The 14,288-nt window shown below is 38.2% G+C and overlaps 1 protein-coding gene across 6 annotated transcripts in view; it reads left to right on the forward strand.

The window, feature by feature from the left end:
- The window catches only part of CCDC171 (coiled-coil domain containing 171), a 259,692-nt gene that overhangs the window by 80,064 nt on the left and 165,340 nt on the right, over positions 1-14,288 (forward strand). For all 6 annotated transcript variants that reach the window (XM_053301832.1, XM_053301835.1, XM_053301831.1 and 3 more), the window contains 4 exons: positions 2,055-2,161; positions 5,926-6,015; positions 7,614-7,814; positions 12,078-12,245. In XM_053301832.1, the coding sequence (XP_053157807.1) occupies positions 2,055-2,161; positions 5,926-6,015; positions 7,614-7,814; positions 12,078-12,245 (566 nt within the window). The remainder of the gene's footprint in view (positions 1-2,054; positions 2,162-5,925; positions 6,016-7,613; positions 7,815-12,077; positions 12,246-14,288) is intronic.

Here is a 14,288-nt window from a genome sequence, read left to right on the forward strand (position 1 = left end):
AACATTCAAGGTGATGCTTTTGATCTAGGTTCTTTTTTATGAAATTAAAATCCAATTTAAAAATCTGACTTTTAAAATTTAAAAATCATTTATTTTTATCAACTCTGGCAAGATATACACCCAGATGGCAGTGCTTTCGATAATAACTGATATGCTCTGTGTTCCTTTTAAAAACTCAACTAATACTGTTTGGTAAGATTTCCTTTAAAAACAGTTATGTAAAAATAGAATATAAATACAATGGTATTTTGTATTTCTCAAGAAGTGCAAAATATAGTGAAGGAAAAAGAAAGTGTGGTTCATCGATGTTAACTTTATCATCCCAGTAATTAAAAACTAGGTTTAATTTATTTCTTCTCTTGTCCAAGTTGTCCTTTAAACTGAATATAATATGTTAATTTTACTAAGGATGCAGCTGATCAAATTGTTTTATGATCTGTTGTATCTGATGTGTTTACTGATTTCTACTTTACTACAATGTTGATTTTTGCTGCTGCTAATAAACAAGTAGTCATGTCAAGATTATCTCTTGTATTGTCTTCAAGTTAACCTAAAAGTATTGTTTTGGGATTAAAAGATAGGTCATGACCAGTTATGTACTTAATTTTATTAAGCATCTGTGTAAAATGAACTAGCATTCGTGTGAGTGTGTGTATACACATACAAGCAAAAATATAGTCAGATATGGATTTGGCAGATGACATCTTTAACACTGATCTGAATTAAAATTGTAAATATGGTTGTAGGCATGACTTTATTCTAGGAGACAAAAGTTCAGGGCAACTTACTGTGACGAAGTTCCTTGTGACACATCAATATCTCCCTATCCGTAGACAGGGTTGATTTTGTACATATTGCTATGGATGAAGCGGCCATGGGTTCGGATTGCAATTTTGCATACAAACCTTAAAAAATTGTTTTGGTGGATGGCAAGTCATGTTCTGAGGCCATATCTTGACCACTTCATTCATGAGCATAACTGGAATTTGAGCAGCGGAGGCTGGGGTGTGTGGGAGGCTACTGTGGACAATGTAGCCATGTGTTAAAATGGCTTAGTTCATCAATCAAGTTTCATTTTTCATTTTTGTATACAGGATAATAAGAGAAATAACTTTGGGGATTAGAATTCAGCTGCTTTAAGTTGTATCCAGGCATGATAGGAAGTCCTGTGTTCCTTGGCATAGCTGGCTGAAAGAACATTTCATTACAAAATGCATGGTTGATTATAAGGCAGCAAAGGCATGAATGCAGCACACTTCAGAACTGTTGGAGATGAACTTCCAGTGCATCGACCTTTTGCACCAACTGTCCTAATGACTGCTAGGGGCATTGGGAGTAGAGACAGTGAGTCAGGGTCTCCCTATCTGTCCCTACTCTATGACCCCTGAACTGACTCTGCAGCACTTCCTGTGCTGAGTCACAATCCTTCCTTTCCTCCTAGAGAGCAGACGGAAACATCTCTCTCTCTCTCCCCTTACCTATCCACTATGTAGTCCTTTAGATTAGATATAGGTCTTTCCTATCTAAGTGTATTTAACCAATAAATATTTAGTGTTTAGTCATACAAGGATCTCCATGTGTTTTCTCTAAATAGCTGCAATATCCCAACCATCCTCTGCTACCTACTCTGTAACTGGAGTGTGTGCTCATTCCTTAGTGCTCTGCTGTTTTACCTATTGTGGGTAAAAATCAACAACCTCTAACAAAAACATGCTTGTTTCATTTGGGGGATGGCCTTTTTAGAGTGCCACACAGACTTCCAGTCATCAGACACCTTTTAAATAAAACTGGAGATAGGCCTCATGATGTGTAGGAAAAGAAATGAGAGATTTTTCATGTGGTGAACTATAGCCACAGTGCAAGAATTTTCTTCAGCTTTATTTGGTAGTAAAGAATAGGTATACCAGCATGCCTTAGAGAAAACACAGTGGTTGTTCAACATTCTGTATTGTCACAGGAGCCCAACTAATTTAAATATCTCTGTTGCTGTTGGAGAAGTTTTCTGTCTCTGTTCAACTCTAAGGGCTTTGTTTTGATTCTGTATTTTTCTTCAGGCACTCACAAGGACAAAGATAAACCTCCAAGCTTCACTCTTGTCCTTGAGACTTTGAGGCGTACCTTGACAGATTACCAGAACAAGCTGGAAGATGCATCTAATGAGGTAACACTTGCACTGCTTGGCTCCACACACATAGCCTTCGGCCCCCAATACTAGAGATTCCTTGCTTGTTACAGAGGTCAAAACACTGGGAATGTTGAGTTGACAGCTTCACAGATAAGAAAAAAACAATCCTTTTGTCACTGTTGTTCCTCTAAGCTTGCCCTATGGTCATGATTCACTTAAAACCTAAGAAACTATTTAGCTGTATGTGTATGTTTTAAGTTGAACTGTTGTAGTTTCACATTATTTTTAGTGAATATACATGCATATCTGCTGCTTTTCATTCATTGCTCTTTTTAAAGCTTTAGCTTAAATATATCATATAGGATTTTGCACAAACTCCTTGAAATGTGTGTTAAAATTCAACGTGGAATGATAGCTGATGAATTGCATCCATTAATAATAAGTTGAAAGTCTGTTATGTTGTCTGGAATGGTTAATCTTGTTTGCATTTTTAAGTTCTGCTGGAGAAGGATGTCTGTAATATGCTTTTTTAAAGCTATAAAATAGAAATATTTCAATTTATTTTTAAAGTGTTGCGATGATAATTTAAAGAAATCCTGTATTTTGGCTTCTTTTTTTCCTGGCCATCCTGGAGCTTAAAATGCGTAAAGGAATGTGCCATTTAGAAGGATGCAGTGAGCAATTCACTATATTTTAAAATTTGGGAAGCCATTTTTACTGGACAAAAGTAAAGCAAAATTAAAATCTCATTGCTGATTTTGGCTCATGCAATGATTGAAAATACTAAGCTGTCATAGAAGAACTTTGAAGAAATATTTGGTCGTAGAATGTTAACATTTGGAAAAGCAAGGTATCTTTATTTTCTTTTAAAAAGGCGGGGGAGGGTTATGCCTTCCGATATTATTCCAGCGGAATAAAATAGGTCAGTATGGAAACTACTGTACAGTCCTGTATACAGATACCACGGTTGGGTCTCTCGCATTGACAACCCACATGGTTAGTAGTCTTCTGAGGCCTAAACAGAGAAAAGCAAAGTGACTAGGCATACGATATCCACTGTGAGTTGTTACTTGGGGGGATGAATGTCACCTGATCTTCAGCTCAACTGAAAAGTCGACTCAGCAGGCTTTGGCTTAAGAACATGTTTTGTTGTGAAACGTTGCCAGAGACAGCAGTGGGGAGACCAAGGGGGTGGCTGTTAAGGAAGCAGAAAGAGTATTCTGTCAGCAAGAAGAATGAACTGTCAAGGAAAATAAATCGCAAGCAGCGCAGGACCAACTGATGACCTGCCACAAGACTTCCCAGTAGGGCTGCTTGTGCCCGACCCTGAAGTTGTCATATGGAGCCAGAGACCATTGAGTGCCCTCATGATATGCAGATGGGGTAGCTCTATGCCCTTTTTTCTTCTCCTTGTTGATAGCACTGCTGTCTTCTAGTTCTCTTTTCTTTTAATGTAATTAGTAACTAAACTTTGTGATATAATGGGAAATGAGATAAGCTGTGGGATAGTCATTAAAAACTAGGCCTGTATTATATCACACAGAGGGGTTTTTTTTTAATGTGTACTGTATTCAGCTTAAAACATTCATGAAGTTCAAGGGAGCTTCTTCCTGTTCACACATATTGGATGTGTTTATTAATAACCGGTTAACTTAGTTTAAAGTGTATATCCATCCAGACTTAGATGCTAATATTGTTTTTCTTGAAGCCAGTCACTGTTAACAGAGGGAAAATACATTTTGTGTAACTAAAGATGAGGCTGGCTAGAGAGAACACAGAGTGAGACTGTGATAGGGTAAGGCAGGCAAAATGTTAAACAAAGAAAAGCACCAAGTATCACGTTGATAAATGTTATTGGCAGTGGACAGTATTGTGTTACAAGGCTGTGTTATGAATTGCAGAATTTAAATGCAGTGTATCCAATCAATGTGTTGACCATAGCAGTTGTAGAGCTAAAGCTTGGGGTAGTTTGTGTTAAATGCTTTGAGATAAGAGAGGTTTAGAAGAATCCTCCAGTGGCCAGAAAAAGAATTATTATTATTTTTCTTTTTGCACCTCCCAGTCCACTCCCATAAGCTCCAGTTTAAGCTACAGCTTGCCAGTATTATATGAATTCCACCCCTCCCTACATTTTGTTTGTTTATTTTATTTTATTCATTCAGTTTGTTATATTGCCTTTCATAATGCATCTCAAGGCAGTTTACAAAAATTAAAAAACAATAAAATTGTATTTTACATTTCCATAATAATATGCCTTTCACTGGGTAGAATGTTATCTATTATTGCCCTGTACAGAAATTAAGGAGTACCTACACTGGTGTGTGTTGCACATGTATCAGTTTAAACTGTTGCCAATTCTGCTGATGCTAAAGAGATGTTAGATGTGCATGATCTTCTGTAGGGGTCATTTATACTATATGAGGAATCTATGCAAACAGATTCATCTATTCATGCATGCAGTGCTTGCAATTGCAAACCTATTGTTTGCAATAGCCAACAATACACCACGAGCCAGCGTGGTGCAGTGGTTAGAGTGCTGGACAAGGACTGGGGAGACCTGAGTTCAAATCCCCATTCAGCCATGAAAGTAGCTGGGTGACTCTGGGCCAGTCACTTCTCCCTCAGCCTACCCTACTTCACAGGGTTGTTGTGAAAGAGAAACTCAAGTATGTAGTACACCACTCTGGGCTCCTTGGAGGAAGAGTGGGATATAAATGTAATAATAATAATAATAATAATTGTATTTTTCTGAATCCAAGACTAGGTTTTTTCCAAGTTCTTTGGGGTAAGGTCATGTTAAATTCAGAGTCCTGAATTTTGGCTAAATAAAGGTATAACCTGTATTTAGCCTCTTGCTTTTTAAGGGGCTCATTTTAAATTCAGAGTCAACTTGTATTTGGGTAAATATGGTATTTTAAGGGATGTTGGAATAATGTAAATTGGCCACATTGACGCTACAGATATCACATGTAGTGCCTATTCATATCACATGGCAGGCATATTATAGATATTACCTATTTAGTATAGGTAAATGGTATTGGCAAATTTAAGTGAATGAATTGGCTCCCAAATTCCTGATTATATTGATGGCCAAAGCCTGTTTGGTTTTTTGTTAAGAACTGATACACATATATGGAGTTGTACATGATACAGTCTTGCACAGGACTATGAGACTTCAGAAGATGTATGGGGCATTGATCATTCAATCATTGGTCAAATGTTCCCTGCCTATGAGAAGCTCAGGAAGTAAGTTCCCCTTTTACTCAGGCAGATAGTTTGATACAGAGGCTTTTTCCAACAAGTGAAAGATACACTTTCACTTGTCTACTGAGGTGGTACAGTGGTCTGCAGATTAGTGCCATGGCCAACTTTTGAACATTGTGGGGGAAAGTAATGCAAGTTAGGACCACCTGTTTGAACTGTGAATCTCAAAAGAGAGAACCAATATGTTGTGTGGTGGTTGTCTTTGGTCACCTGCTCAATAACCACCCAGTGCAAAGGAACTGGAGATGCTCTTTTGTTACTATGGTTGTTAGCAACTGCAATATGCTTGAGTTCATTAACTTGTGAAATCCATACATCAGAGCACGAAAGGCTGCAGGTAGAGCATTCTCAGTGAAGAGTTGATTTGACAAAGTCCTCATGTAAAGCTTCTTTTTCCCCCTGTGGATTGACAACTGAAAAATTTCCTGAGACGTGATTTGGTTTTACTGCTCTTAGTTTCTAGAGAACAATTATACTGTTAGTTTTTTGGTACCTGCCATTGAATTGAATATGTTGTTTTCTGGTTGTTTTGCTAGGTAAAGAAAATGACAATTCTCTCTGAAAAGATGATAAAAGAGCTTGATTCTTCGCAACAGCAATTAAGATCTCAGGCTCAAGAACTTCAGGTACATATATTTTAATATACCTAAAATTTCTTATCCATGTATATACTTTGAATTACTTTCATCTTAACTGTGGTTATAATCCTGAAATTTTGGATTTGCTTATTTAATTGTTTTCAGTGGGGTTAGTGCAGATTAAATGATTTGTGGCTGGCAACCTAGCATAATGGCATGTCTTTTACTGGGTAGAATGTCATTTTGCATGTTTGTGGGTATGGGGGATCGAAATAGAATAGCTGAGGCCAGCCTGCATCTTTGAAAAGACCTGATGTATGTTCCTTATATTCAGAATTACATTTATACATTTGCTTTTGATCTATTATTCTTGTCTTAGAATAGTCTTCTCAACAACTTTTTCCTGCATGATCTAAAGTAGTTCAAATTTCCGATTTTATACATTTTGTTTCCTTATCTTGTTTTCGGTGCCTAAACTGTGGATGTAAACATTAGCCTTGTAAATATTACTCTTGTGCTTGGGAAGGATGTTGGTTACAAATATTTGTCTGTAGCATGGACAGTTGACATTTCATTTAGATCTTGCCAATTCCTTACAGGGTTATCATATGTCCCTATCTGGACTTAATTTTATTCTCCAAACCTGTGTGCTGGGCATGGGGATGGTGGTGGCAGCGGCAGCTGCAGGTGACTGTGTTGTTATATTTTTACTCTTATTCCCCCCCCCCAATACTTATAGATAGAATAGATATAAATATTAGATTTCTAGGATTTCCATGCATTAAACCCCCCTAAAAAACTGGGTTGGGGGTTTTCAGTTGGAACTTCCCTCAGTTTCTGAGTGGAACATTTTTTACAGATTTTAGAAAGAGGTGGTTCCAGCCATGATTTATAAAAGGAAAAACGTTAGCAGCATAATGCCTTTGGTTACTAGGTTGGATGGAAAAAATAACAATTTCATAGGAACCAAGCAATTTTTATTACCTAACTCCAGGAGTAATCTCTGTGCTATTTTGTTCTTGTTGCTTATTATCGGAATAAATAGTTTTGTTTATAGATTATTTAGAAATACATACAGGAGAACCTCGATATTTGTGGATCCAGCATCCGTGGTTTTGTGTATCCGCAGTCAGGTAATGGACACCCAGACTGGGTATACACAGGGGAAAAAGAGGTTAAACTCGTGTATCCGTGGGTTGGGGTGGTCGTAAATGACCACAGAGGTCATTTTCAGCCACCATTTTGACTGTGGGAGTTATTTTATGGCTCATTTACTTGAAAAAAACCATGAAAAATCATGGAAAAGGGATTAAAAAATGGACAATTTCTAATTTCATAGGGGCATTACTGGAGGCCTGCAGAGCATGGTAGGGCACTTTATTTTGCACCTTTAAACCTCCCTCTCCTGGTTTTTTGGCAATATTTGGGCCTCCGGGAACTGAACTCCCACAATCCCATTGCCCCAATGACTTGGTATTCACGGTTTCCATATCTGCAGTCTTGGCAGAGAATAGAACCTCTCTGAATATCGAGGTTCTCCTGTATTTCACTATAGAGCTTTATTTCCAAGGCTTTTGGAGGCAGAAAGTTATACTGTATGGCATGGAACTGTTATTTCTTTCTCTTTTTTAATGTGTCATTTTCAGGAAGCTCAAAATAACCTTTCTGATGTTAGTAAAGAGTTAAATCATCGACAGGCTAAGTGTGCAGATAGAGACTCTTTAATAGCTACTTTAAAAATGGAACTACAGAACATACTACACTGTTGGGAGAAAGAAAAAGCGCGTACCACAGAATCTGAAAATGAGCTCCAGAAGCTTACACGGGCTTACCAGAAGGATATAGAGGTATTACCAGAAACAAGATGACTGTCAAAAAGAATCTTTAATCTTAGCCTTTTACATTTGCATACATCAGCTGGTTAGTTTGTAGACTTAGGTTTATCCCCTAGAATATGATCCTAAGATGAATATTTTGCAATACCTATATGTAACTTTACTTCTGGCATTAAGTATTTCTTATTTCAATGTTTCTTTTAATAAAAATAAAAATAGCTTTAACTGTTGAACCCATCTGGCTGTTTACATTTAAAAATGTTATGGTGCTCTTGAGAAGGGAGTCAAGACATAAGTGTGTTTCATGAAACAAGCTTAGGGATTTCTTCGCTGCTGCTTAGCAGACTGTAAATATACACATTTGGAATATATCTGCATTTGGAATGAGTTAGATTTCGAATCCCTTAGCACTAATTGCTATTAACTGTTTCAAATGACAACCAAAAGTGTAGCAGACATGAAGGATCCAGGTCATTTTACCTGCCCACCAACAAAGTAGAATTTGCTTTCCTTTTTGGGGTAGTAGTTGATTATGGTATGTTGTGTACAATAATTGTTTCATGAAGTGTTATTTTCAAACATGAAGTTTATCCTTTTGGAAAAATACATTGTTTGCTTGCATTTAGGGGTGTTTTTTTTTTTTTTTTACACACAAAGTTTTTCTGCACTAGGTTCATCAACTGTATTATTCTTTATCTAAATTGCGCTGCATATTGAGCTCATTACTCTAACAAATATGAGCAGGAATGCCAAGTGAGCAAAAAGGAAACATTCTTTCCACCCTTCTTACAGTCTGGGATTTAAATTGTGTCCATATGAATCAGTTGGAATTGTTCTACTCATCAGATAGTGATTAAAGTAGAGGAAACTAGAAGCCTGACTATATTGTAAAGTCAGCATGTCTACAGTATTGTGGTTGGGTTCAACATGTGTGAATTGATTCTGGGTCCTTGAATTCCTTTTCCAGCCAAATGGATGATTACCATGCTTGGTTTATCACAGCCCAAGCAAAAAGGACACAATGGCGACAGATTAAATTAACGAGGGGAAGCAAAAGATTGGGTAGAAGTGCTTTTGTTAATATTTCACTGTGTGTTGTTGGTGGTTTCTCATGAGATGTTTAAACACCAAAATATGGCTTGGAAAATCACAATAGTAATTCCATTCTTAAATGCCTTTTATAAAGTCTCTTTGGAAATGTCTTAAGTTGGATTGCATCTAAATCACACTAAGAGTAGTGGAAATCTTTGATTCAAGCCTAGTGGATTTTGGATCAGAACTGTAAGGTTTTGTTTTGTTGTTTGGTAGGGGATTTGTTTGGGGGGGGGGGAATTCTTATGCTGTTTGCATCAAGTGAAATACTGCAAGATGAGATTCTTCTGTACCTATGAAAATGCAGAAGAGTTTTGGCTGTACAATACTCTGTAGCTAATGACAGATCATTTCATTTTCATGTTCTTGTACTATGAGTCTGATTGGTTGCTTGACTGATTGATTAAGTGTCATCAAGTCAGTGTTGATTCTTAGCAACCTCATAGATAGAGTCTCTCCAGGATGATCTGTCTTCAGCTTGGCCTTTTAGGTCTCTCAGTGGTGCATTCATTGCTGTCATAATGGAGTTCATCTTACTTTGCTGCTGGTCGTCCTCTTCTCTTTCCTTCAACCTTTCGCAGCATTATGGACTTCTCAAGGGAGCTGTGTCTTTGCATAATGTTTCCAAAGTATGATAGTTTGAGCCTGGTCATTTGTGCCTCAAGTGAAAATTCTGGATTGATTTGTTTGTTTTCCTGGCTGTCCATGGTATCCTTAAAAGTCTTCTCCAGCACCAAAGTTCAAAAGCCAGATACAGTTAATATAAAAATATACATTACTATAATGGCATTATTTTACATGTCAAATGCTGCAAACCTATTCACACTTAGCTAGGAGCAAGCCCCACAGAACACAGTGGGAACTTACTTTTGGGTAAACATTCCAGGATTGCACCATAAATTATCCAAGGCATAAAATATTTAATGAATGAGCAGTTTAGGGCCAGACTAGATATTACATTAAATGTACAGCAGTCAAATAAAATGGCAGTTATGCAGTTAACTCCACTTCCTCCTTCCATTATGGCTAGGTTCAAAATGTTTCAACAAACCATGGTCACTGCTCATAGTTTACATTCCTGGTTTGTACGGATTACTTAATCCAATTTTTCTGATTGGACATCACAACAAACTGTGGTTTAACCAGCTAGGAAGCTTTGAATTAACTTAGGATGTGAGTAGTGGGGAGGGAATGTTATCATGTTTACTCAGGAACATGAATATCCTATATGCATATGCATCTAGTTTGTGTTTCCTGAGATTAGTCAGTGATCTTGAGGGAGGCAATGTGGGAAAATGGGTGTGTTAGGTGTGTGTAAAAGCTAAACCTTTAACCTTTTGTATCCATGGAACTCTGACCTAATTGAGGGATAGGCTGCTGACCATCCGGTAGATGCTGTTATCTTTAGCCAAATTAACAGAAGCAACATGCAAAATACTAGGATCTGGACAGTAGAGGATAACCTCAAGTTATCTAGAGAAAGCAAATGGGTCAAGACATAGGCCTTATACAGACAAGGAGGTTTGATTTAGGTGACAGAAGAATAGAACAGCAATGGGGAATACCTGGTTATCAAGAATGAGTATGAGAGTGAAGGCTGAAGGCTATCCAGAGGGAGGGAGAAGAAGTAGGGAGCAAGAATTCAGTGTTCCCGAAGCAGCCACTGTGAAAGGCCACTGTGAAACTAGAGTAGAGAAAAGGAGTGGCAGAGAGAATGAAAACAGGAAATTTAGGAAAACAGGAAATTTCCACTGAAATAGAGAAATCTTTGGTGGGGGTGGAGAAGGGGAATCTAGTGTTTCCAAGTCATGGTACAGCTTCCTCCAGTATGGATTATAACTTGCAGGGGTGCAAAGATAGGCACTTGCACTACTGGGAGTTTAAAAAAAGAAAGAAAGCAAGAACTTGGGAGTGTGTGTCTGCATGACAACAAGCCTGCTCTTGAAATCACATCAAGTCCAAAAATCCTAGTTAGTGAAAAAGTACTAAAAAGACAGGTTGTGTCTATCAAAAGACACAAGATGTTCCTGAAGAAGGGTTTCCTGAGAGACAAAAGGGAAGCTGCCTTATAGCAAGTCAGACCATTGGTCCATCTAGATCAGTATTGTCTACACTGATGGGCAATTGATTTCCAAGGTTTCAAGCAGGACTCTCTCCCAGAGCCTTCAGGAGATGCCAGGGATTGAACCTGGGACCTTCTGTGTGCAGAGCAGGTGCTCTGCCACTGCGCTATGGTCCCAGATGGGTCTGAGTCAGATAGGTTCCCAGGTAAAATTCTAAAGCGTATTGTAGGTGTTTGGTGGGTGGGGGTGATACAAAGGCAGACCTGAAGATTTTTTTAATATGCCAAATAATCAGTGGTTTAGGGTTGTCTTGATTATTGGTGGCTTGTCCAGACTGCATTTGTCTCAGACACTTAAGTGCCTGGCTGTGTCCATCTCCATTTCTGGTCAGGTATTCTAGGCATGGGCACAGTTCCTGTAATCCTGGGACAATCACTTTAAGGCAAAAGCTTCTACATATGTGACTGTCACACATAAACAAAATGGAGCCTTGAAAACAAAATGGGGAGGCTTTGTTGGTTTGTTTGAACTGTTGTTTGGTTGTCTGAACCAACCCAATGTGTAACAGAACTTGGCATGTGCCATGATGCCACAGTGTTTTAGGTTTATTTGTCTCCACTCCACATCATTCATTGGCTCCGAAGTTGGGAAAAGTTGAACATCACAATGCCACAATACAGGTAAAGTTCTACTAAACCTAAACATACAAGTTTTTGAGGCAGCCTCTAGTTTGGCTTTTAAGGAAAACATTAATCTGGACTTTTTCTTCATTAGACAACTGCAGTTCCTTTCCTGTTAATAACTACAAAAATATTTTGGTTATGGTTTGTTCAATAGCTAAAGATCTGATCCTACATACCTTATTACAAACTGCATTCTAACTATTTTCAAAGGAAAAAAGCAAGTTCCCTGGCTTGCAGAAAGTGTCTGCTGGATCGGTCCTTGTGCATGTACAATGGGCAATTATCTGTTTTCTGAATTTGACTAATGATTTGAGTATAGTCTGTATAATCCTTTGGAACCCACACATTATTGTTTGCATGAAACATTTTTTGGACTCAAGCAATATCTGCAGTTAACTCTGTTTTGTTTGTTTGTTTTTTTAAATCCCATCTCACAGGAGAAGCTAACCTTCCTCCATACGTTATATCAGCACTTGGTAGCGGGCTGCGTTCTCATAAAACAACCAGAAGGCATCCTGGATAAATTCTCCTGGCCGGAGCTTTGCACAGTCTTGCAGGAGAATGTTGATGCCCTGATCTTAGACCTCAACAAGGCTAATGAGAAGGTACTGTCCTCAGGCACAAGCCGCCTCTATTAAATTCAGTGACATTTGTCCACATCACAGTATCGTTAAAAAGGACTGACATTCATCTTATTTCAAAAAGAATTTGGATGTTAATAATTCAATACCGTTAATTACGGCTTGTCTACAGCTCAGTTTGATGCCATTGCTGTGGGCATGTAAATGTGACTGAAGTCTGTATGAAGTCTCTAAGCTCCAGCTTCTGTGCAGGACTTGCTAATACTACTAGCCAGTGTTAGCCACAGGGACCTAATTAAAAGAAAATAAATTAATCTTACTGATGAAGCTATTCAAAGAACGTAGTCATTTACACTAATAAACCAACTCTTTATCTCAGCATAAAACAGAAACAAAATGCACTGGCTCAAGGAACATCATCTTTAAAATATTTGCTTGTGAATAGAAGGAATTACTGGACTGGAAAAAAGTGTTCCCAAGAAATGCTTGTTGCTCTTTGATTATATTTACATTTCTAAATATAATGCAGAATGTAGTTATAAATATAACATGAGTTTAAAAAAGATAAACATTTTCTGCAAGGGAGGCCCAGCAGTAAGGTTTTTTCCATATGTCATATGGTTCACTCTGTCAATAAAAAACCCCTCATTTAAAGAAGTACTTTGTTAAGATGGAGTGGTTCAGCAGCCTACGTTATAATGCTTCTGTAGATCTCTGGTCTTGGTGCATTGATAGAGTGAGCATTGAGTTCTCAGGTTCCAGATATTGGTTTCGCTCACATGTGCTCTTTAAGGACAAGAAAGGCAAACATGTTTCTCATCAGTTAGAGCTATTCACCTCAAGTTCAGCAGCAGGGTTGCATACCAGGACTAGTTTTGAGTCTTGTCCTGATAATCAACAGAAAGCACTAAAAAAGCTTGTTTTGAAATAACAATGGAAAAACTGTGGCTATACATACTGGTAGTTTAAAAAGGCCGTTTGAAACTTTACACAGGGGATGAATGACCATATGAACGATTGCATAAATGGCCAATAGGTAAGGTGCTTGAGAGCAGCCATATCCACGACTTAATTGCAACTGGCATTTATTGCTAAATATATACCAATCAACTACAGTTAATCCATAGACTGCAGCCACATGCACACAGCTCTCTTGACGGGACCTAGGGCTGTATTAAAAGCCCTAGATCATTTAGACCTTTTACCCAAAATGGTTAAAAGCCATTTTGTGAGGCAGTGTAAGTAGAACTACTTTTGTTTTATAGGAACATAGAATGCTGCCTTATACTTAGTCAGACCATAGGTCCATCTAGCTCAGTATGATCTACACAGACTGGCAGTGGCTTCTCCAAGGTTGCAGGCAGCAGTCTCTCCCAGCCCTATCTTAGCGGTGCCGGGGAGGGAACTTGGAACCTTCTGAATGCAATCATGTAGATGCTCTTCCCAGAGCGGCCTCGTCCCCTGAGGGGAGTATCTTACGGTGCTCCCACATGTAGTCTCCTCTTCAAAAACAAACCATGGTGGGTCCTGCTTAGCAAAGGGGACAATTCAAGTTTCCTACTCAGATTTGATACCATACCAAGAGCCATTTGGAGCAACTTAGCTTTCCTCTAGCTTCTTGGTCACCTCCCTCTGCTCCCTGCAGCTAGGGTGTATTTCATCTTCGGCAGGACAGGAAGTATTTTCCAAAAAATCGGCATCGGTTGTAGGTCTCCTCCTGTCCAGGTTGCACAGAGAATCTTTCTTGTCCTTTAATGAAAACTCATATCACTGTTGTATCTGTAACAGACTCATATATGAGACTGAGGCAGAACAAAATTGACTAGGTACTAGTACTTCTTGCTGTTTTAAACATTTTCATCTGCAGTTGTATAAAATAAAAGGCTTTGGGCTTGTTACTCATTGTTTTGGCTTGTTGTTTTATAACATATTATAAAGATAAGCATAAGACATACTTATTTGAGTATATTTTCTTAACCTGATGCACCTTAACAAGAGTAGACCAGATAAAACTTCAGGCAGTAATTAAAGTTCTTAATCTGTTTGTTGAATGTATCATAAAAATGG

Source organism: Hemicordylus capensis, chromosome 2 (genome assembly GCF_027244095.1).
Source record: "Hemicordylus capensis ecotype Gifberg chromosome 2, rHemCap1.1.pri, whole genome shotgun sequence".
In the NCBI taxonomy this organism is placed as follows: Eukaryota; Metazoa; Chordata; class Lepidosauria; order Squamata; family Cordylidae; genus Hemicordylus; species Hemicordylus capensis.